This window comes from Acartia tonsa, chromosome 13 (genome assembly GCF_053477335.1).
Source record: "Acartia tonsa isolate MP-2025a chromosome 13, ASM5347733v1, whole genome shotgun sequence".
Taxonomy (NCBI): domain Eukaryota; kingdom Metazoa; phylum Arthropoda; class Copepoda; order Calanoida; family Acartiidae; genus Acartia; species Acartia tonsa.
In genome coordinates, this window is record NC_137272.1 from 16649507 (window position 1) to 16671939 (window position 22433).

A 22433-nucleotide genomic window follows, 5' to 3' on the forward strand; every position below is an offset into this window, starting at 1 on the left:
AAGAAGTAAACTTTTTTAATTTTTTAGAGAAATTTAGTCTGATATATAATACATATCAGACTTATTCGAAAATTTAACAATTACAATTAAAAATGACAAATTATTTAATATTCATTAAAACTTTTGGGATAAAGCTTTTCACCAAATTATTAAAAATATCAGTTAGATAATTAAATGAATTACTTTGCATTGGGATGGTTATTGAGTAACGACCTTTTAAAGTTCTTAGCTCTAAGAAGATAGTAATACCAAAGAAGTAAAACAAAACTTTGTAGAATGACCGACGAATGAAGTAAATTATATACTTTATGCTTATTGTTATAGGAAATATTTAGCAAAATTTTCAGACGTCAATCTTGAAAAGCAACTTCAAAATTCATATTTTCCGCATAGGGTTTCTAACGAATAGACATTTCGAACTAGAGTTTGGCTTCGCTACTAAAGGTCTATAAAAGTTCATTAGCCCTACCCAAACAAAGTATATTATCCCTTTCAATACAAAGTAAGCCATTCCTATATCTAACTGATCAAGGCGCATTAAACAGTATTGGTATTATATGTTAATTGGTGTGACTTCACTTCCACACATGTATCACATTATTAAATTATCAGAACCGCATATTATTATAATAGAACAAAATAACCCTTCGCCCTTTCTTCACTTAAAGGAAGCCTGCAAGAAATATACCGTTCTAACTGCTGAAAGACTGCCATAAGTAGACCCAATACCCAAAATTTGAAGCAATGGAAATCTTTCAAAATTTTCATTGCACATAAAATGTCATTTTAAAATGCCTAGAGCTTTTTGTTATTGAAGCTAAAAGCTTTATATTTGGGGCATTGGGTCTACTTGTATCAGTCTTTCAGCAGTTAAAGCGTTATATTTCTTGCAGGCTTCCTTTAAATGTAACACCGTTTTCACTAAAACACTTACAAATTCAAATATACTTTAGCGTACAGAAGTAAATGCAGATGTAAATGCACACTCAGGGATCTAAAGGGATAAGACAATGGCCGTCAAAACTATGTACATCCCCAATGATGATACACAAAATTAACCCTGCTGTAGAATACAATTAGTTGTTGGAACGTTCGGACACTCAACCAATCATGATAATAATAATACCCCCAAAGTAGTTACACAAACGAATAAGAAAAAGTTATTATAAAACTTTGGGGACTAATGTAAAAAAACAGCCAATTGTCCCCTCCCTCCCTGTTTTAAACTACATTTGATTGAAAGGAAAGACATTTTGAACAGTTTTTCTCCTGTTTCTGTTTTTGACATCCCTCGGGGTTAAAACACTTCTTTGATTCTTGGCCGGAGTGTAAACTTCCCTGAAAAATTATATATTCAAACTTTGTAAAAGGATTCCTATAACAGCTAGGTACGATTTAGGACGCGTTACATGATAGTTCGTGTAGTCCTTTTTTGGCATCAACTTTTTGTATGATATAATTATCCTAATCATGTGCTTTTTGGAATAATGATTGCTAGAACAACAAGGTACAATATTTTAAGCGAGGCATCTCAATAACCCAATTCTAAATTTTTGCAACAAATTTATATATGTACAATTTTGTTTAAAATTAATGTTCTGCTTAATAATTTCTGACACCGTACAAGAATTATTGTTCGTTTATCCTTCCTTCTAATTTTAGAGATTCGCTTTTAAGGATGTTGTTATTCTTATTAAGCTAGGTGGTAGGTCTGCCGTAAAAGGATAACAATTTTTAGGAAAATGAACGATGGATGTATCTTAATTCCCAAATCCCAGTTTTAATAAACCAAATTATCATTATTGCATGACAAAAACTTCTTTTCCTTTTGATCAAATATATCCATTGCTTTTATACATAATTGTCCTTATTAACATTGAAATCAACCGATATATATAATACGTGGATATTGTGACAGGTGTCGTTAATTTAGGTTGCTAATATAGTCCTCAGATATTCGTAAATAACTTCCTTCATGGTCAGTGGAAGGGATTGGGAGTGTCATTATATTAAACAACTGATAGAAACATCTTATCAAGGTATGCGAGAATATTTCGCAATATCCACGTATTCTATATCAATTGGTGACTCTTATACCTGGAACCATTAAAACAGCCATCCTCCTGGCCATTATCAACATGATTACCCTTGTCATAATCAGTCTGAGCGGACTCAGCATACAGCCGCAGGATATCCGCATACGTCCGCGTGTTGGTCTGCAGGATATCCGCATATTCACCAGTCTCGGTCCGCAGGTTAGCCGCATAATCATCGCGGGAATCCCCGAAATCTTTGCGCATAGTGTCGACATATTCCTGCAAGTCTGACCGAATTGTTTTCGCATACTCCTGCAGCTCTAGCCGCACTTTGTCCGCGTGCGGATTGTCCGCATTAACATCGCCAATCTGCATGTTGGGATACACCAGCCCAAATAGGGTATCCGCGTCCAGATAACCGGCCTCGACTAAATCTGAACGTTGCGGCGAATTTCTATCCTCGTTCGGATGGGGCAACGTGATTGGTGTATCTCTGCCGTGCCCTGCTGAGGCCGAATGTCCGTCTTTGTTGTAGTAGGGCGGTTGTGGATTAGCCGCGGCTGTGGAGCGGAAACTGTTGTTGTTTTTGGTGCGGTGTTTGTTGTGGCGGAGCAGAAATCCGCGGTACAGCTCAGACGAAAATGAACTAGTATCCAAAATTTATATTTAAACTTTCAATTTTATCCTTATATAAAAAATAACAGGATGATTGTCTGTCTATATGTCTATTTGTTCGCCATAGTCGAGAAATGATTTATTTATCCTTCATTGTCTTATCTTAGCTTTTCTAGAATTGCTTGGACACAGGAGTAAGACAATGGGCATTAATAAATATGTCCTTATAAGCTTGAAAAACTATAAGCAAAAGTTTTTTGTTAGTGTATGTGTGTCTCGTGAGAATAATCAAACGGTTGGAACAAAATCCCTATAATTTTCAATAGGTCAGGTTTTTAGCTACTTTTATGTGGAGTAGTTCCAATCCATAAGATAAAATCCGTAAGAAATACCAGCCCCCCCCCCCTCAATTTACAACGTACATTTTATTGGTTATTTTTTTTATTTTTAAAAATGGCTAGAACCCAGGTGACTTGAAAGTAAAAATATATTCCTATCAAATTTTTCGCTCTGGCTTCTTTTAAGCTTGAGTTCGAATCCCGCAACCTCTGTGTCTGGCGAACAACTTTTCTGCTTAGAATTCTTGTAGTTTGCACGATCTAAAATCATTAAAAAAATCATTCTTTAAAATAAAGTAGTAAGGTTTTTATTAGATTAATAGTTCTATAACTAATGAATCGATTGGGTTTTCCATTTTAGGGAAGCTTCACATAGGTTCTGTGATGTTTTTAGGTTAATTTTTATTTTAGAGTCTTGAATTGGTTTTATGCCATTTTTCTACCCTCCCCTTCTAGAGGCGCAGTCGCTAGTATATGATAAAGCATCAGGATGTCTGCTCCAAGTTTTTTAAATCTGTTCCAGAACAAGTTTTAGAATAGAGTAAATTAGGTCATCAACCTAACCCAAAGTTTTATTATAAAATTAGTTTTCTATTACCAACCCCTCCCCCCCCCAAAAAAAAAATATATAAAAATTCTTAAAACTAAAAAACAAACAATAATTGAATATAAAACTTATTGTTATTTCTATGGGCGGTTTCTATTGGGAGGGTGAACCATATCGGTTATGCGTTTAGCAATCCTTCAGTAAGGACAGACAGACAGACGTCCTATTACTTTTATATAAGGATTATTAAATAGTTTACCTATAGTTTTACTCTTGGCTTCATTGTTGTTTTTACTACTAGAACTTGACTTGAAATCAAACCATCTGAAATAAAATATATAAAGTTTCAAAAAGATAAGATAATTCGTTCGTACAGTAATAGCAAAAAAAAATAGTGCCATACTGACGTAACGACATATCATGCAAAACTTTATTTTAGAAAACTTTCGCTCAATAAATGGTCTCAACTAAAAATATAAGTTAACCTTACTTACAATTAGAATTCTACGTTATTTTGACATAATTATCCTGGTTAAAATTAAATAATAAGAATAAATACCTTGAATTTTTGTCTGTAAGTAAGCTCTCTCGAAGTTTTGGACCTAAAATATAAAAGTTTTTTAATAAAATCAATTCTAATTAAAATCTTTTGTTAAAGTGATGTTTACAAAATGCAAATATCATTAATTTTGTCTCAGCAGTTATAATTATTCCTTCAGTGATACCATATATACATTTATATTAGGATCATATGTATTTAATTGGGCAAGAAATAGATGTGTATTTAACAGTTTTGGATTGATATTTACCAGTGTTAGATGTATTAATAACAGTTTTTGAAGAAAAAACATCTAATAGTTGTATTTCTCCCGGTTGTAAAAAAGGTCATGTATCCATAGAGCAGTCTTTTAAAAAAGGGAAATAATAATTATTTTAAAGATAAAACCAGTTTTATAAGCCTATTTTATTATTTAATGTTAATATTCGTGGAAAATTGTCTGTTATATCATGTTGTACATGATTTGTCTGTATGGCTGAGAACCGATTCTAATCTCCAGCGGATATTAACCGGTTTCGAAGCCACAGTAGAAAATACGTTACCTTCAACAGTCTTATCTGATTTTGAACTGGAATCTGACCGGATTCGTAGCACATCTGAAAACATGAAATGTTTTAATTTCTTATTATTTATTTTAGCAACAAAGCTTCTCTATAACTATAGCCAATGGGAAAATGTGTTTCTTCCTGCTGCTATTTAAATAGATGTCCAATATTTCTTGTGTAGATTCCTAAGATAAATAAACATCTACTCTGTAACTCTACTCTCGTCAAAAACGTTTTAGAGGATCTGGTAGAAAATGATTTTGGTAAATTTTATGAGCTTTGCTGCTTTGGTATGCGATCTTTATTGTGTTTGTACAAAATTTAATTTTAAAAATGTTGCAAGTTTACCTGAAATACTTCTTTGTAATTTCTGACAACTTTTTCTAACTCGAGACTCTACTGGGTCCTATTAAGAGAAAATACCCTTTAGAATTTCTTCGATTTTATTACAGTAACTTATTTTAGGACACAGGCCAAACTCGGCGAGTTTTAATGTGTTTTAACGTGGAGCTTGATCTGGCCCAAGTGTCACTGTCTATACAAAAGTGTCTTAACCAAGACTCGGCAGCCGCGTGTTAGCCGTCTGTAAGCCTCAGAAAAGCAGCTGTTTACATATTTAAAAATCAGCCTAAAGTCTTAACCTGGCCCAATTATAATAATATCTCTTTTTTAAAAAATGTAAAAGTATCTTGACAGGATTAAATTTGAGGTCCAGAACTAAGAAACTATAGCTAATCAATAAATCAATACTTTCTAAATGTAAAAAAAACTTGGCTTATAATTATACCTTATCGTCCTCAGTATGACTAGAATCCAGGACTATAGCGCTGTCACTATCATCTTCCAGGGTCCTGCAGGAGGACTCAATCTTCTTGCCAGCGGCCACCCCATGGCTGGAGGCAGGGCTCTGGCTCTGGCTGCCGCTGCTGGAGGCTGAACTGTGACCGCTACTGCTGCTATTCTTATTGTTTGAATTGCTATCATTGTTTGAAGATTTGTTGTTGGAAGAATTCTGGTTAGAACTTTGACCCTAAAAATAATTACAACATAAAAATTCGTTTGTCTGTGAGCACCAAATAATTATGCTAACCACAGGACCAATTAGGTTTTCCTTTTAGGAAAACTTTATATAGGTCTCATTTTATCTATTTTTGGGGGAGGGTAGTTGAACCAAAAGCTTAAAATGAAATTTAAGCGCTTTCACACAAAGATTCTTTTTTATACCCCCTCCCCTCTCTCTAATTTTGAAATAAATTAAAATAAGGGGGGATTAGTTTTTATTGTTTATAATGCATTTTTTTATCATTCTCTACGTGTTTGTCCTTGTTTTTACAATTACAGTTAAAATAATACATTTAAACCACTATTGAAGTTAGATAATATTGTTCCACTAAGCTGTTTTTACTTTTATTATAACAATGACAATAATAGTTATCTATCGTACCGTATTATAGACAGATCTCCGCGGATATTAAAATGAAAAATAATAAGATTAAAACTAGCTTTGTTAGGCCCGAGGGGTTAAAGTCATGGGCTAAAAAATCTGGTATTAATTTCATGATTTTTATTTTAATATTTGTGAAAAATTGTTTGAAATATGATGCAATATCTAATATTCAGTATGGCTTAGAGCCGGTTATAAGTCAGCGGAAATTAATCGGTTTCGAAGCCATACTGCAAAATAATTTACCTTAGTAATTATAACAACTTTTCTATTTTGTGACTGATCACTTGCTGGCTTGGGGGGAAGGGCGGTGTTTCTAACATGTATAGATATCTGATTCTCTACTGTAACTGTATCGTGCTTATTCTTTTTACTACTGCTAGTTGAATCCTTTTTTGTTTTTCCACCGCTGCGCTTGCTTTGCTTTTGTGGATTACTTGTTGGCTGAGGTTCTTGGGTTAAAGCTTGTTTTGGGTTTGGTAGATTTTGTTTGAGGTTGTCGTGAAAGTTGTTGTTATCATAGGAAATGTTGGTTTCTTCGTTGAAGTTCTCATTTTCCTGAAGAAAAAAATTAAAAGTATTATTTTCATTACTTTGCTTGAGAAGAAATATAGCCTAAAACTATCCAAAAGACACAAAATTATAGACAATTGGCCTCTAGGGGCACTTGAGGGAAGAGAGGTGGGGGGGGGGGGGAGGTATAAATCGACCCTCCCCCTAGAAAAAATTTTTTTTGGAAGGTTTATTTATTTTCTTATGGCGATTATTTTCTTAGGTGAGTAGAGTTAAACTCCCCAATATAATTATAAACCTTATTTAGACCTATGGAAAGCTTTCTGGTAAAGAAGAACCATATTGATCTAGCGGTGAATAAGATCCTTGGGCACAAACAGAGCAAAAGAGAGACATCCTGTTACTTTTATCAAAGGACTAAAGAATACTTTCTTTTGTAAACAAAAAAATAATTCACGCAACCTTGCATAGAATAAAATCTCGCAATCTCTTACCTCTGGTTTTATAGTATCCCTTTTCAGCTGTTCCAAGTCCTTCTTTGTGATGCCCAGCCGTTTGCACAAACATTTTATTATTTTCTCCTGCAGGTATTTGGATGTTATTTGATTGATATAGCAAAAAAAGGGTGCTTTACCTCAAAGGCCCTAACGAGTACAGAAAACCCCCTACCACAAAGTACCAAAAAGTTTTTAAGGTATTGTAAACCAAATTTCTAAATGTTAGAATTGTCCTATTAACTTGATTTGAAAGTGATGATTTCTTGGATATTTAGGCACAATGCTTAAGCGATGCAGCTCTATAATCTATCTTAAAATAATGAACAACCTTAAAATTACGTACGTCTATTAGAGTAATATATCCATTTCTAAATCAGATTTGCTTAGCTTCGCTTTTATGGATAAGGTACTCATTGTTTAATAGGCTTAATTTCAATAAAATAATTCAATTATCATAAAAAAGTCAGGGAGTAAGGGAGGGGACAATGGATTGAATATTCAATTTTTAGGAGTCTTAGACTTTGGGGACTGGCTTAAAGGGAATGTGCAAGAATTTAGCAGTTTCTGACTGAGTTTGGGGACTTGCGCATAGAATGCCGCTACTCGTTATGTATGTTTTGAATATTGCAGACGGGGAGAAGGGATAAGGGAAGTGGGGGGGAAGGGAAATAAACACTCGTTGTGTTAGTTTTGTAGCAGACGGGGAGAAAGGAGAAGGGAGGTGGGGGCAAGGGGCAAGGGAAATAAACAGAATAAAAAGGGGCAGTCATATTCTTGCTAGCAGCTGGCCGGGTCCAATAATCTTTTAATATAAAAATCACAGCAAAAAACCTCAATATATTTCATCAAAAACAAGTTGTGATTTCACTTTACATGACGCTATGGAAATCTATTATTCAATTAACAATCCCTTTATAATTTCCTACAAATTTATTGGATTAAACTGGATTTCATTCCCTTTCTTTGATAACTCTTATATTGAATTAATTGCCCATTGTCCCCTCCCTTACTCCCTGTAAAAAAGTTATTATTATTGAGTTATTACTAAAGGAGTAGTGTGAAAATGGTTTTTAAAACTGTTTAGTAGATTTTTTCTTTGTATGTTATTTTTCATAGAAAAAAATAGAATATTTTGAGTTGATTCCTGTAAGAGTACAGTAAACTTTAGTTTTTTAAGAGATTCTTTTCTATGATTAGATTTATACGTCCATTCAACCGTGACGGTTAACTCTTTTCGTTAATTTAAACCTAGAAATAAAAAACTAGCCCCCTCCCCTTATTAAAAATTTTGATGGCGGAGAATTGTCCAAGATCAGGGGTTTGTTGGATCTTATGGTAAATAAAATTGAATTGAATTGAATTGAATTGAATTTTAAAGTTAAGTGGGTGGGGAGTGATTATGGTGCTGAACGGATACTTTTTGTGAAAGAACATAAAATTATGCGTGGTTAACTATCTGACATATTTATTCTATGTTAAATAGCTTAAGAGTATTATAGAATTCACACATTCACACATAAGGGGGGGGGGGAGGTTCTAGACTTTTTATTTCTATGTTAAATAGCTTAAGAGTATTATAGAATTCACACATTCACACATAAGGGGGGGGGGAGGTTCGAGACTTTTTATTCTATGTTAAATAGCTTAAGAGTATTATAGAATTCACACATAAGGGGGGGGGGGGGGGGGGGTTAGCCTATTTATTCTATGTTAAATATCTTAAGAGTATTATAGAATTCACACATAAGGGGGGGGGGGAGGTTCTAGACTATTTATTCTATGTTAAATAGCTTGAGAGTATTATAGAATTTACACATAAGGGGGAGGAGGGTTCTAGACTATTTATTCCAAGTTAAATATCTTGAGAGTATTATAGAATTCACACATTATCGGTCTTAATTACCATTCCACATAATAAAGATTTTGTCAGTAGCGAAGCAACTTTGTGATTAGAGCAAGTTGGTACGTTACTAAAAGTTGTTATATTTTATGGGACATTTCTTTTGGTGGTACCTTCCTCTTAAAATACACTATTAGAAGCTACACTATAAAGGAGAACCATATCGGTTCAGCGGTAAGCAAGATCTTGCGGGACAAGCAGACAGACAGACACAGATTCTGTTGCTTTTATTTAAGGTTAATGTCATTTTAAAAAAGTGATCGTGGCTAACATATTATTGACATTTTTTACATTTTATGTATGTCCTAAATAAATCCTATATTGATAGAATAACAGCATTGGTGGATAAATAAGAGATTTAGTTGTTACTAGAATACTGTTGCTGTGCTTATTAGGGACATAATCGACCATGTTTTGTTATGGTTACATTTCAATTAGAAAAAGGTGTGTTATGTGATTTTGTTTTTGTTTGTTGCAAAGCTATTTTATTATTGATTTTGTATGTCTGTCTGTCCGTCCATCTGTCCTTCTCTCTGTCTGTTGAGGTGTTCTCTATTCAGTTCTTTTTCTCTCTCTTCGACTTCTCTCTCGCATTTCTCTCCCTTTCTCTATCTTACTCTCTAACTTTATCTATCTAAATATCTATCTATCTATCTCTTTCTATTCATCTATCTCACTCTCTCTTTCTTTTAAAATGCAAAATTATGGTAACTAAATTTTCTTTATCTTATTTGTTTAAAGAAAAGTAATAAATAATTGTAATGAGTTATTTTTGGCTTTCCAAGATTTTCTTTGAGAAAATTTGATGATTTTTTTCTCACTCTATTTTTATTAATGATTTTAAGTGTCAAAAATTGTTAGCGCTCTCTTTTAACAAGCAAGACTTTTCTACATACTTATGAGGATTTTTTTGGCATCCAGCTTTTTTTTCGCAATATTAGATTATGTATAGTCTAAATAAAATTAATTTTAATTTGTTTCTTTCATTAATTAATACATGAAAAAATTTACATTAATTTTTAAAAGCCAAGTTATAATATTTTGCTTTTTCGTCCATGGAATCTTAATCTAAAAAATTAGGGGTTATTGGGCTGTTTACTACAGTAGTCCAAAAAGTTATATTAGTGTTTTCTTATTTGTTGGCTTAACAACTTTGAGGACTTTTTTTGAATATAGATTGATTAGTTTATCAAGTCCAAACGCTTTAATCACGAATTGTAATCTACAAAAGGGGTAATTTGTGAATCATCATTGGGAATGTATACAAATTTATCGGTCATTATCATATCCCTTTAGATCCATGATAAGAAATACATTTTTGAATTTATGTATTATGAAAGTTGTCATCCTTGTTGTCTAAACAATTGACCATTGGTAAAATAGTTGTAAGACTGTTTCCGGTTGTTAACAAAAACAGTAGAATCAATTATTACGCCAGTGCACTAACCCTACCTTAAACAAAAGAGTATATTTGTCTGTCTGTCCCAAAAATCTTGATAAGGTTCTTCATTTAAAGGAATCTTGATAAACAACCTGTACAGTTTTTTGAGAGGGTAGCCTGTTGAATCCCCCCCCCCCCTACCAAAGAAAATTCATCTCCCCTACAAATATTTATTTTATCTTAAAACAAGAATTAAATATTAGGGACTCTCAATTCACATCCATCATTCTGGGCTTGGGGTGAAGCCTTAATGCTTTAGAAACATAACCAACCTAAATAAGAATATCAAATATTCGACTCTAATGATTGAAATTTAGGAGGGAGGAGGGGTGGGGGGCTACATGTGTTATAAATATGAATTGGTGGATTTTACCACAAAAAATTAACTGTTTCATTATGTTAAATAATTATCATATAATAAGTCTATTTTTTGCTTGAAAACTACTTTAACAAAACATAAAAAAAGGTTAAAATCAGCACGTTTTAGATAGACGTAGGACTTTCTGGTTGAAATTATACAAAGAAAAAATGTATTATTTTGTAGTATCTAATTTTAACTAGCTCTGAAATATTACTCATTAGAATAATGCTAATCAATCTTTTCCCAATAATGTCAAACAAAATTACTTTTTTTGATTTGGAAATAAGTTGTGTTCAAATGTCCCCATTTCTTTAACAAAGTTACCAGTCAGTTTTTTAGGATGGGGAGTGGTTAGGGTGTTTGGGGAATATCATTGAATATTCTTCATCTCTCTAAAAAGCCTAATGTTTAAGTTTGTAAGTCCTTAGAGAGAAGATTGTAGATTAGCTACTAAATTTGCTAAACATCCAAATTCCTGTTCTCTAAGCAGCCTCTTTTGATTCTGGATAACCTGAAACAAACAAAAATAATTGTTAATTTTTACGTAAAAAGTAATAGGATGTCTGTCAGTCTCTCTGTATTCCGAAGGATCTCGGTAACCGCTGAACAGATATGGTTCTCCTTTACAATATAGCTTATCACAGGGCTTGAGAAACTTTATAACTTTTTTTGGAGGGTATAACCACACTCCCAAATTAAATAGCTCCTAGAAAAAAAATTCTCACCTACCCTAGTTAAAGGGTGGGGGGCTATTTTCCAAACCCACCCCTTCAACCTTTCCACCTCAAGCTCCCTAGATGCCACGAGGGGCGTAGCCGCTAAGATAATTTCAAAAAGTATGGGTTGGTTTTCTGCAAAGCTTTGAACATGCGTCATTGGCCAGGGATCTAAAGGGATAAGACAATGGCTGATAAATTAATGTACATCCCCAATTATGATACACAAAAATAACCCTTCTGTAGATTACAATTAGTGGTTGAAACGTTTTAACACTCAACTTAATAAACCAACCAATCAAAATTCACTAAAGTACCCAAAGTTGTTAAGCCAATGAATAAGAAAACGTTCTTATTTAACTTTGGGGACTAGTTTAATAAACAGCCCAATGTCCCCTCCCTCCCTGGTCATTGGCACTCCTTCACATTAGTAAACTAGTTAATTACATAATTCTAATTGGAAGGGCCAGGGATATCGCAACCCAAGAAAATCTGTTTTTTCCATAATCCTTGTACTACTTGGTGCTTTGTCCCTAGCCTCTTTGAATATGTTCGTGAGGAATGCAGAGATCCAAAGGGATAAGACAATGACCGATAAAATGATGTACATCCCCAATGCTGATACTCAAAAATTACCCTTTCTGTAGTCAAAAAATAGTGGTTGAAACGTTTGAAGTAACCAAAGTTGTTAAGCCAACAAATAAGAAATGATTATTATACAATTTCGGGGACTAGTGTAATAAACAACCCATTGTTCCCTCTCTTTCAAGTGGGAATGTCTTTGTCTTAAACCCCACCAAATAGCCTGAACTATTAATCGTGAAAATTGTAGATTGATCGGTCCAGCCGTTTACTAGATATTAACAGACATACATACATAGATACAGATAGATATCCTATTACTTTTTTTCCCTGTACCGATTTTAAATAGCACACATTTTTTAAATTGAATTTCTAAAGGAAAATTATTCTATCCCTAAATATTAATTGCTAAATATGACTGTCAAGAAATTAGATAGCATTTTTAGTAGCGAAGCTACTTATGAAATACAAATGTATGTAAGTCCTTCAGTTAGACGCAGTAACATTTTCACTAAAAATATTTTTAGTTTTTATTATTTTAATTGTCCGGCCTCTTATCTATAATAAAATTGGTAAAATGTATATGATTTCTCGACTGTTATAAGAGATAAAATTATGAAATGAAAACAAAAAATAAAACCCTGAAAATATTCAAAGGGAGAGGGAGGGGACATTGAACTATAAATTACACTAGTACCCAAAGTTTTATAACAACTTTATCTTATTCGTTGGCAAAAAAACTTTTATTGAATTTTAAACTCTGGAACAAATAAAGTTAACCTACAGAAGATGTAGTTTTGGATGTATATAAATCTTCGATTCATTGTCTTATCCCTTAAGATCCCTGAGATGTTGAACATGTAAAGATGTTTTAATTTTGGAAATAATCTGTCACAGTATTGTTGCTGCGTCACACCTAACAGACAATCAATAACCCTTATAATAACCAGGGAGGGAGGGAGGGGCGTCCAAGCTTTTTTATTGGGGGGGGAGGGTAAAATTTTGAAAACAAAAATTTTGGGGGGGGTAATCTTTATTTTATAAAGGCATTTTTTTGATTCGGGGGGGTGGGGTAAAAATTGAAAATCCAAAATTTTGAGGGGTGCCTAAATCATTTGTGGGGTGGGGGGGTAATCACCCCATTACCCACCCCCTAGGACGTCTATGGAGGGAGGGAGGGGACATTTGGATGTTTAATAAACTAGCCCCAAAAGTTTTATAACAATGTTTTCTTATTCGGTGGCGTAACAATTTTATTGAGTTTTGATTGCTTGGTTCATTATTAAATGTGAACAACAGAAATTTTGTGTATCATCATTGGGAATGTACATCGATTTTTTTCCCCATTGTTTTATTCCTTTAGATCCCTGATAATACATATATCAGTGATATTAAGGAATAAAGCAATGGATCATAAATTTTCATACATCCTCAATGATGATAAACAAAATTACTGCTTCTGTAGAGGGTAAAAATTATTGCTGGAAAATCATAAACATTTCAATAACAGTCACCAAAGTTTTTTAGCCAAATAATGTAATAATGTTGTTATGCAAATTTGGGTAAAAACAAATAAATCTTTCGGACTGTCCTTTTTTAAACACGAACGAGGAAAAGGACAAAATGTTATATGTTGACTATTTTTCATAAAACCTATTTTTTTGTTTTCAATTAACGGATTTTTGTAAACTGATGTCCAGAAAATTGGTTAATTTTTCATCCCAATACCAGGATGTTACAAGGGTCGACAAAACTTTTTTATGCGATTTGTACAGATTTAACAATGTGTTCGGTCCGTTAGTCAGTCAAAATACAGTCTTTACACTATGTAAAGTTTCTCTTTGCGTATGGAAACTGCAGTACACACACCTTTAATCTATTTATATATACTAACGGCTGCGCCTCTGGCATTTAGAAATATGTGAAACTTTATTAAAGTGGATAACTCAATCGGTACAGTAGTTATCTAGCTCTTATTGGGCAAACAATAAACATAGGATAGATATTAGTTATTTATCACATCGTATTATAAACAGCATTTCGCTGATATAAAAATGTAGAATTATAATGTACACTGTATAAATATTTGAAACAAACCTTAACAACCGCTCATATAAAAATATGTTTATATGTGTAGTTACATGTGTTTAGCACCAATGGATATGCAATATATGGATATGTTGACGTCAATTTAGATATGGACCTCATTAATTAGCAAGTTCGTTCATTCAGTAGGAGGGGAAGTTATTAGTAAAAGGGGATAGATGAGGGGTATCATTATTCTAGCCAGCTGCAAGTATCACCTACATATATTAGAGTACATTAAAATCTGGTACCACATCCAAGTAATAATATATCCATTTTAGTGCTATAGAGACATATTAAAATGCATATAACGAGTTTCTGTATGCAATTTCAAAACCTATCACTTTAAATTTAAGTATTATTTGATATTTCATTTAAAATAACTCTGCCTCTAGAGGGAGGTGAGGGATTCCTCCACCCCTCCCCTCCCCACTGGCCCCCACCATCATTAAATAATACTTTTACAAACATTTATTTCAACGGTCTATACTACATAGCAGCCGAGAAAATTTCATTTTCCTCAGAGTATTACATACTGACTAACTTTTAGAATAACAGATCAACGGACGGACAATAGAGTAGCCTCGCAAATACAAAGATTTTATTTTGAAGGTGGTCTACATTACAAGGATATTTTTTTAGGGGGAGGTTATAAAGAAATTTATATATGGGATACACGGAAAGTGTCATGTGTGACGTCATAAAAATACGTCTAAAAAGGAAGGTATGAGACAGAAGTGGGAAAGGAAACCCCTAAAAAAGATGAATTTAGAGACATTTTTATGACGTCTCACATGACACTTTCCGTATCTCCGTTTTAAGGATGTTGACTTTTTTTCTGTTCTTGTTCGCTTTACTCACTTACTTACATATCATAATTTTAAAATGAAGTCTTAAAATGTTATGGGATATTTGATTATGAATTTAATAGCCAATGATGTATAGACTTACGGACATTTGTCACATAAACCCAGAGATCTTAAGGGATAAGACAATGGACGATAAATTAATGAATAAGATAATACCCTTTTGTTTAAAACTATTTGTCAAATATTTAAACCAACCAATATAGGTTAAATAAAAGTATCCAAGTTTTTAAAAGCCACTGAATTAGGGAAAAGTGATTGTAAAAACTTTGGATACAAGTACATTTTACTTTTCATTGTTCCCTCCCTCCCTGAATAAACTCCATACATTTCATTTGTCACTATATTACATGCGCGTCAGGAATAACAAGGATGGGGTGTCAGAATTTTTCAAACTAGCGGCTTCACACCCAGAGGCCTCTAGAAACACGTTGAAGAAGGAGAAAAGGTAAGTCGACCTTCTACTATACATTTTATTTTTTTTTCGAATTTAGGAGGTATATTTTTATCATAGGTGATTTCTCTTGGAGTGGTGGAGGTACCCTCCCCAAAATAGTTATACACCTTTCCTGAACCTTAAAAGAAGCATAACTGTTAAGGAGGACCATATCAGTCCAGCAGTTAGCGAGCTTTTAAGCTACAGAAAGACAAACATAATCATTGAATTTAATGCAATGTCTTAAACGAAAATGTCATTAAATCGATGACTTAAATATTGTAAGCTTTTTATTAAGATGCTATATCCTATGGAGTCCCACAGGGTAGCGATCTTGGCACTATTTGTCTATCTTATATCCTTGGCTAAGTTTTAAAATGTCCACACCCAGAAACAAAAAGTGTAAAAACCCAGGGAGGGAGGGGACATTGGGAACACAGTAATAGTGTCTGACTGATTATGACGTATCAAAAAAATTAGCCAATGAGACGTTACGTCATAATCAGTCAGACACTATTACTGTGTTCGGACATTGGATTTTAAATTATACTGGTACCCAAAGTTTGATAGCCAAGTTTTTTATTTATTATCTCGAAAACATTGGGTATTTTTGATAGGTTTATTCCAAACTTTAGAACTAATAAATTTGTTAATTACCATTAGTGATGTACATCAATATATCGTCCATTGTCTTATCCCTTTAAATCCCTGGTAAAACCGTAAAGTATATTGTCAATTACATGTCTTTTAGAGTCCTTTAACATTATTTTTTTTAGAGGTGTCAATTTATATATGATTAGCGGCTTCGCCCCTATCATATTCTTTTTTCTAGGGGTAATTTAACAAATAATTATAAACCTAACCAGGACCTATTAGAAGCTACACTTTAAAGGAGAACCATATCGGTTCAGCGGTTACAGAGATCCTACGGTACACACAGACAGAAAGGGATCTTGTTACTTTTATATATGGACATACAGTTATCGTGATTCTTTGTTACATACATATAGAAAGACAGACACACATTTTACTTTTAAGCATGGTAAAGTGGCTGCGCCACAAGCATCATTATTGTTTCTAGATGCGATTTAACTATGAGAATAATTATAAACTGGACATATGCGAAGATTCACTGTAGAGGAGAAGCATATCGGTACAGCAATTTACGAGATCCTTCGCTACACACACACACAGAAACACAACGTTTATTCCTATCTTAAAAGCTAATATTTGTCAAATGAAATATGTTAGCTCTAAAAAGTTAATAATATCCTTGTACAGCGCAGCACAAAAAAAATCATGGATAAAAATACGAAAAAATTGATTTAAAGAGCAGGTTTAAGGGTAAAAAATCAAGAATAAATATATTGAAACAAATCACGAAACCTTTCATTTTTATGTTTATATTTTTGAAGCATGACTGACAGACTGACGGAGCTAGTAAATTAAATACTTGATGCTCATTGAAGTAGGAAATCTCTTCATCTATCTTGAATAGCTGTCGAGATAATCACATTTTTAAACCATAGGGTTACAGACTGACGGCCGGACGGACAACGTGAGTAACTTCGCTATTAAAAAAAAAACTATTGTTAATCTAGAACAAGATAATTCCATTGTTAAAATTTTAGGGCATCATGCCACATTTACAGGATTCACGAGCAGGGAAGGAGGGGACAATGGACTGTTTATTATAATAGTCCCCTAAGTTTTACAATAACGTTTGCTTAACAACTTTGGGAACTTTTATTAAATTTTGGTTGGTTGGTTCATTAAGTTAAGTGTCTAAACGTTTCACCCACATTTACTTTCAAGAGAGAATATTGAACTTAATTTTACAACAATTGTTCTCTTCGGAGGTTGGTGGTACCCTCTCCCAAAATAGTTAAAAACATTTCCAGGGTCTATGAGAAGCTGCAAAGAAGAACAATATAGGTTCAGCGGTTTATTTTCATAAGGTTTTATATAAGTAGTCAAACAATCAATATATTTTTTTTATAATGAGATTGGAGAAATGCATAAATTGATGTTTGTTATTTCAAGAATTTTGCGGTTTTGATGTTTAAATAAATCGGTACATTTGCGAAAGTCAAAGCACACTATCATAATGTGCTTAGCAAAAATGTATCATTCCAAAAATTGCCAATGAAACACTTTAAAACCTCCCAAACCAATATTTTCTTTGTAAAATATGAATTTCTTTCAGCTTTGGTCTTTTTTGTCGGTAAGGTTATAAGTTGGCAACTGATCAATATTATCGACTTTAAGCCATTTGATAAAAGTGTTAACATTTGATCTATTTTCCTAAAGTGTTGATATAATAAGTACCTACAAGTATAACAGGGAAGGTGTAAAATTCTTCAGGGAACTTAAGGTATAAGACAATTGGCGATATATTGATGTTCATCCCCAATGATGATACACAAAACTACCCATTCTGTCAATCACATTAAGTGGTTAAAACGTTGGGACACTCAACTTAATGAATCTACCAATAAAAATTTTATGTAAGTCCCCAAAGTTGTTAAAACATTGGGGACTAGTATAATAAACAGTACAATGTTCCCTCCTCCCTGATAATTCTTATTGTTTTCAACATGTCACGAACTTCTTTTTATTCTTTATCTAAGAGTTAGTCGCGCATGCTGGCGTGGTAGGATAAATTATACTAGCGGCCTCTAGGGACATTTGGGTTAGGATGGGGGAGGTAAGTCTACTCCCCCTCCCCCCCTACTTTGAATTCTAGTTTTAAAAGAAATAGTAAATTGTGGGGGGGGGGTGTCATTTTTAAAGGTTTATTTCTCTTGGTAGGTTGGAGATACCCTCCCACAAAATAGTTATAAACCTTCCAAGGATATATGTGAAACTACACTGTAAAGGAGAACCATATCAGAAACTTCGGTACAAATAGACCCAAGACATACAGATATACATCCTGTTTCTTTTTAGTATAGAGTAGCTTCTTTATCTTTAATACAAATTTGCAAAAAACAATATTGAAACCAGTGATCTAAAAGGATAAGACAATGGCCGATAAATTGATGTACATCCCAAAATGATTATACACAAAATTACCCCTTTAGTTGTAAAAACGTTTAAACACTCAACTTAATGAATCAACCAATCAAAATTCAATAAAGTCCCAAAAGTTGTTAAGTCAACGAATAAGAAAACGTTATTATAAAACTTTGGGGACTAGAGTCTCTCTGCTTAGAAGTGCAGTTACCCTACAATTATCTATTAAAGCAAACCTTACAAATCAAGTGATTTACTAGCTAATTAATTATACGATTATTTCCTGATTTGTTAACATTTAATCACTGAATAAATTAAAAACAATTAAATTAAGGATCGTCTTAGAATAACATAGAGTAACAAACTAAAGAGTGTTTTATTACAGAGGTGGATTCTTTTAAAAAATTGCCCCACTAATCGCTTAGTGGGGCAAAATTGTTTTCGTGAAAAATCCTCCAATTTCACATAAAAAATCTACAAAAATTATATTAAATCTTATGTTCATAACCCTTCTATGATTTTGTTGATTTTTTTTTGTAGATTTTTGATGTGATTTTGGTGGATTTATCACGAAAACAATTTTGCCCCACTAAGCGATTAGTGGGGCAATTTTTTTAAAAGAATACACCTCTGATTTAAAATTTTTTTTTATTCTATATATAAAGCGAGTTGTGTCTATATAAAGCGAAGTTTATCTTTAAAATTTGTTTCTTTATTAGTACAGCAATGGGGATATGTAACAATTTATTGCCATTGTCTTATTCCTTTAGATACATTAGTTCTTGTTTGCTTTACCTAGGACAAACAGATGTAGAGAGACCCTAGTAATAGAGTAGCTACGCTAATTATTATTAAGGTATGAGTGATTATTTTAAATTTAATCTTAGATTATTACTCTTTGGTGATAGACAATCCTTATAATAATGCTCAGACAGTAGGATGTATAAATGGATTACTGTACTCTATGATGGTAGATTATCTTTGAAGTTAAAATTATACAGTAGGATACATGAATTGATTACTATATGCTATTGTGGTAGACTATCCTTGTAATAATGCTCAGACAGTAAAGTTCAGGACTCGATTAGTTTACTCTAAGGTGGTAGACTATCCATGTAGTAATGCTCAAGAAGTAAGATGCATAAATGAATTACAATACTCCATGGTAATAGACTAAACTTGAAATAATGCTCAGACAGTGAGATGTATGAACAGATCACTAAACTCTACAGTGGTAGACTATACTATAAGTAATGCTCATACAGTAAGATACATGAATAGATTACTATACTCTATAAGGGAAGACTATCCTTATAATAATAATGCTCAAACAGTAAGATACATGAATGTTTTACTATACTTTATGATGGCAGATTATACGCTCATACAGTAGAATACATAAATGGATGACTATACTCTGTAGTGGTAGATTATCTTTTTATAATGCATATACAGTAAGATGCATCATTAGATTACTATACTCTATTGTGGTAGACTATCCTTGTTATAATACTCAGACAGTAAGGTTCAGTAATAGATTGCTGTACTCTATATTGCTAGACTATCCCCATAATAATGCTCCAAGAGTAAGATACATGAATAGATTACTATACTTTATTGTGGTAGACAGTAAGGTTTAAGAATAGATTTCTGTTTAATGTAAAAGCTAATCATATAATTCATCTTTTATATTTAGATCACTTTTTTGTTTAAATACAATAAAATATTTTACAAAAGCACAAAGATCTTAAATTAAGATCCTCCTTCCGTTATTGAGAAAGAGTGGGGGGGGGGGGGGGGGTCAGACTTTAAGTCATATTTTGCTTCCCTATGTTTTTGGTCCTTTTTGCAATTTTGTTGCAATACACAATAATCCATTGTTGTACCTAATTGTAAGATTATTAACTATTAATTAAAATGATGGCTAATCAGAATTAATTACAGTTCATTATGCCCATTAGTCTGCTGTGCCATACTTACCAGGGCTTCAAAGGGATAAGACAATGGCCGATAAATGGATGTACATCCCCCATGATGATACACAAAACTACCCCTACTGTAGACTAAATTTAGAGGTTGAAACGTTTGAAGCTTAATGAAACAACCAATCAAAATTCACGAAAGTCCCCAAAGTTGTAAAGCCAACGAACAAGGAAACGCTACTATAAAACTTTGGGTACCAGTGTAATAAACAGCCCAATATCCTCTCTCTCTTCCTCTCTGCATACTCACACAGACAATACCAGGGAGGTAGGGGACAATGGGCTGTTTATTAAACCAGTCCCCAAAGTTTTATAATTAAGTTTTCTTATTTGTTGACTGAACAAGTTTGGGGTCCAAACATTTCAACTACTAATTGTAATCTAAAGAGGTGGTAATTTTTTGTATCCTCATTGTGGATGGACAGAAACTTATCGGCCCTTGTCTTATCTTTTTAGATCCCTGCACACACGATCACACACACACACAAACACACTTACACATGCACATACACACACACACACACAGACTTTAGAGTGATGATGAGTAATTGACTAGACTGTTTTTATATGTGTGTGTGTGTGTGTGTGTGTGTGTGTGTGTGTGTCTGTGTCTGTGTGTATTTTGTGAGTTTTTTAGGCAAAGCTGCTCTATCACTCACTTTCTCTGTCTAATTATTGCAATCTATTTTTTTTAAGCCAGGGATCTAAAGGGATAAACCAATGGCCGATAAAATTGTTGTACATCCTCAATGATGACGCACAAAATTACCTCTTAGTGGTTGAAACGTTCGAACAATCAACTTAATAAAAAACAACCAATAAAAATTCAGTAAAAGTCCCCAAAGTTATTAAACCAACGAGTGACAAAAGTTATTCTAAAACTTTGGGGACTAGTGTCTCTTTGCCTTTTTGTCTGTCTTCCGTCTTTTAGTGTATTTGTCTATCTGTCTTTTTTTAAAGCTATATACTTTTGTTAGTTTTTGTATATCTTTTGTATTAGACTTTTTTAAAAAATCCTTAAACATTTGTATATGAGTATTTTCATTTCATTTTATTTTTTTATTTTATTTTCAAAAGCTTGCTTGTTGTCTTTACCATTCTTGTTTTTCTCGTAAACTTTGTTTTTAATTTTGTACCTATGCATTTCTTAGGATGGGTTTTTGCAGGGAGGAAGGGGACATTGGACTGTTATTTCTCAAAGTTCCCAAAGTTTTGTTACCACGGTATCTTATGCGTATGCAAAAAAACTTTGGGTACTTTTATACAATTTTTATTGGTTAATTTTAAAGTGTCAAAACAACCAATAATTTCTATCTACAGCGGGGCAATTTTGTTTATCACTATTGAAGATTTACATCAATTTATCGTTCAATGTCTTATCCCTTAAAATTCCAGGGTTTTTGTGTTTGATTAAAATACAAGGAATGAGTTGGATGGATTAATTAATTGATGGATAATAAAGAAGGAGGCAGGGTGTGCCATCATTATTGCATAAATATCACTATACGAATTTTACCATTGGTCAATTACAATGTAAATTGGCCTATCATTGGTCATTTGTATGGTATAACGTCATTTTTTATTAAATTTGCTTTTTGTATATTAAATTACATATTTTGATTTTGAAATAGGGGTGCCTCTCTCCCCCCCTTAAAAATCATTTTTCATACCGACTAACCCCCCCACCCCCCCCCCCCCCAAAAAAAAAAAAACGCATAACATTGGAAGTCAATATAGGATTTTTGGCTAATCTGGCACTGGCACTATATTTATTGGATGTAGAATTAAATTTTTTAAATGTTTACTGAAATCTTTAAGAATTCTATGTGAATATTCCCTGTAGAAGAGAATTTAATCGTTTCAGTAGTTAGCGAGATCTGCGGAGAAAATTAAAATTTTTAATAAATTGTTGTTGTATAGGATAGCAAAAGTATAGGTATTTGGCATGGAAGGTG

At 33.1% G+C, this 22433-nt stretch overlaps 1 protein-coding gene across 1 annotated transcript in view; it reads right to left on the bottom strand.

The window, feature by feature from the left end:
* Positions 1-949: 949 nt before the first annotated feature.
* LOC145303682 (uncharacterized) overlaps positions 950-22433 on the bottom strand; it is a 32623-nt gene continuing 11139 nt past the window's right edge. Inside the window, exons 3-13 of the mRNA XM_080145285.1 lie at positions 11270-11307; positions 7092-7176; positions 6331-6642; positions 5428-5670; positions 4989-5046; positions 4638-4691; positions 4096-4138; positions 3796-3860; positions 3145-3250; positions 2098-2682; positions 950-1338 (exon numbers count right to left, since the gene is read on the bottom strand). Of these exons, the coding sequence (XP_080001411.1) occupies positions 1227-1338; positions 2098-2682; positions 3145-3250; positions 3796-3860; positions 4096-4138; positions 4638-4691; positions 4989-5046; positions 5428-5670; positions 6331-6642; positions 7092-7176; positions 11270-11307 (1701 nt within the window). The 3' untranslated portion in view covers positions 950-1226. The remainder of the gene's footprint in view (positions 1339-2097; positions 2683-3144; positions 3251-3795; positions 3861-4095; positions 4139-4637; positions 4692-4988; positions 5047-5427; positions 5671-6330; positions 6643-7091; positions 7177-11269; positions 11308-22433) is intronic.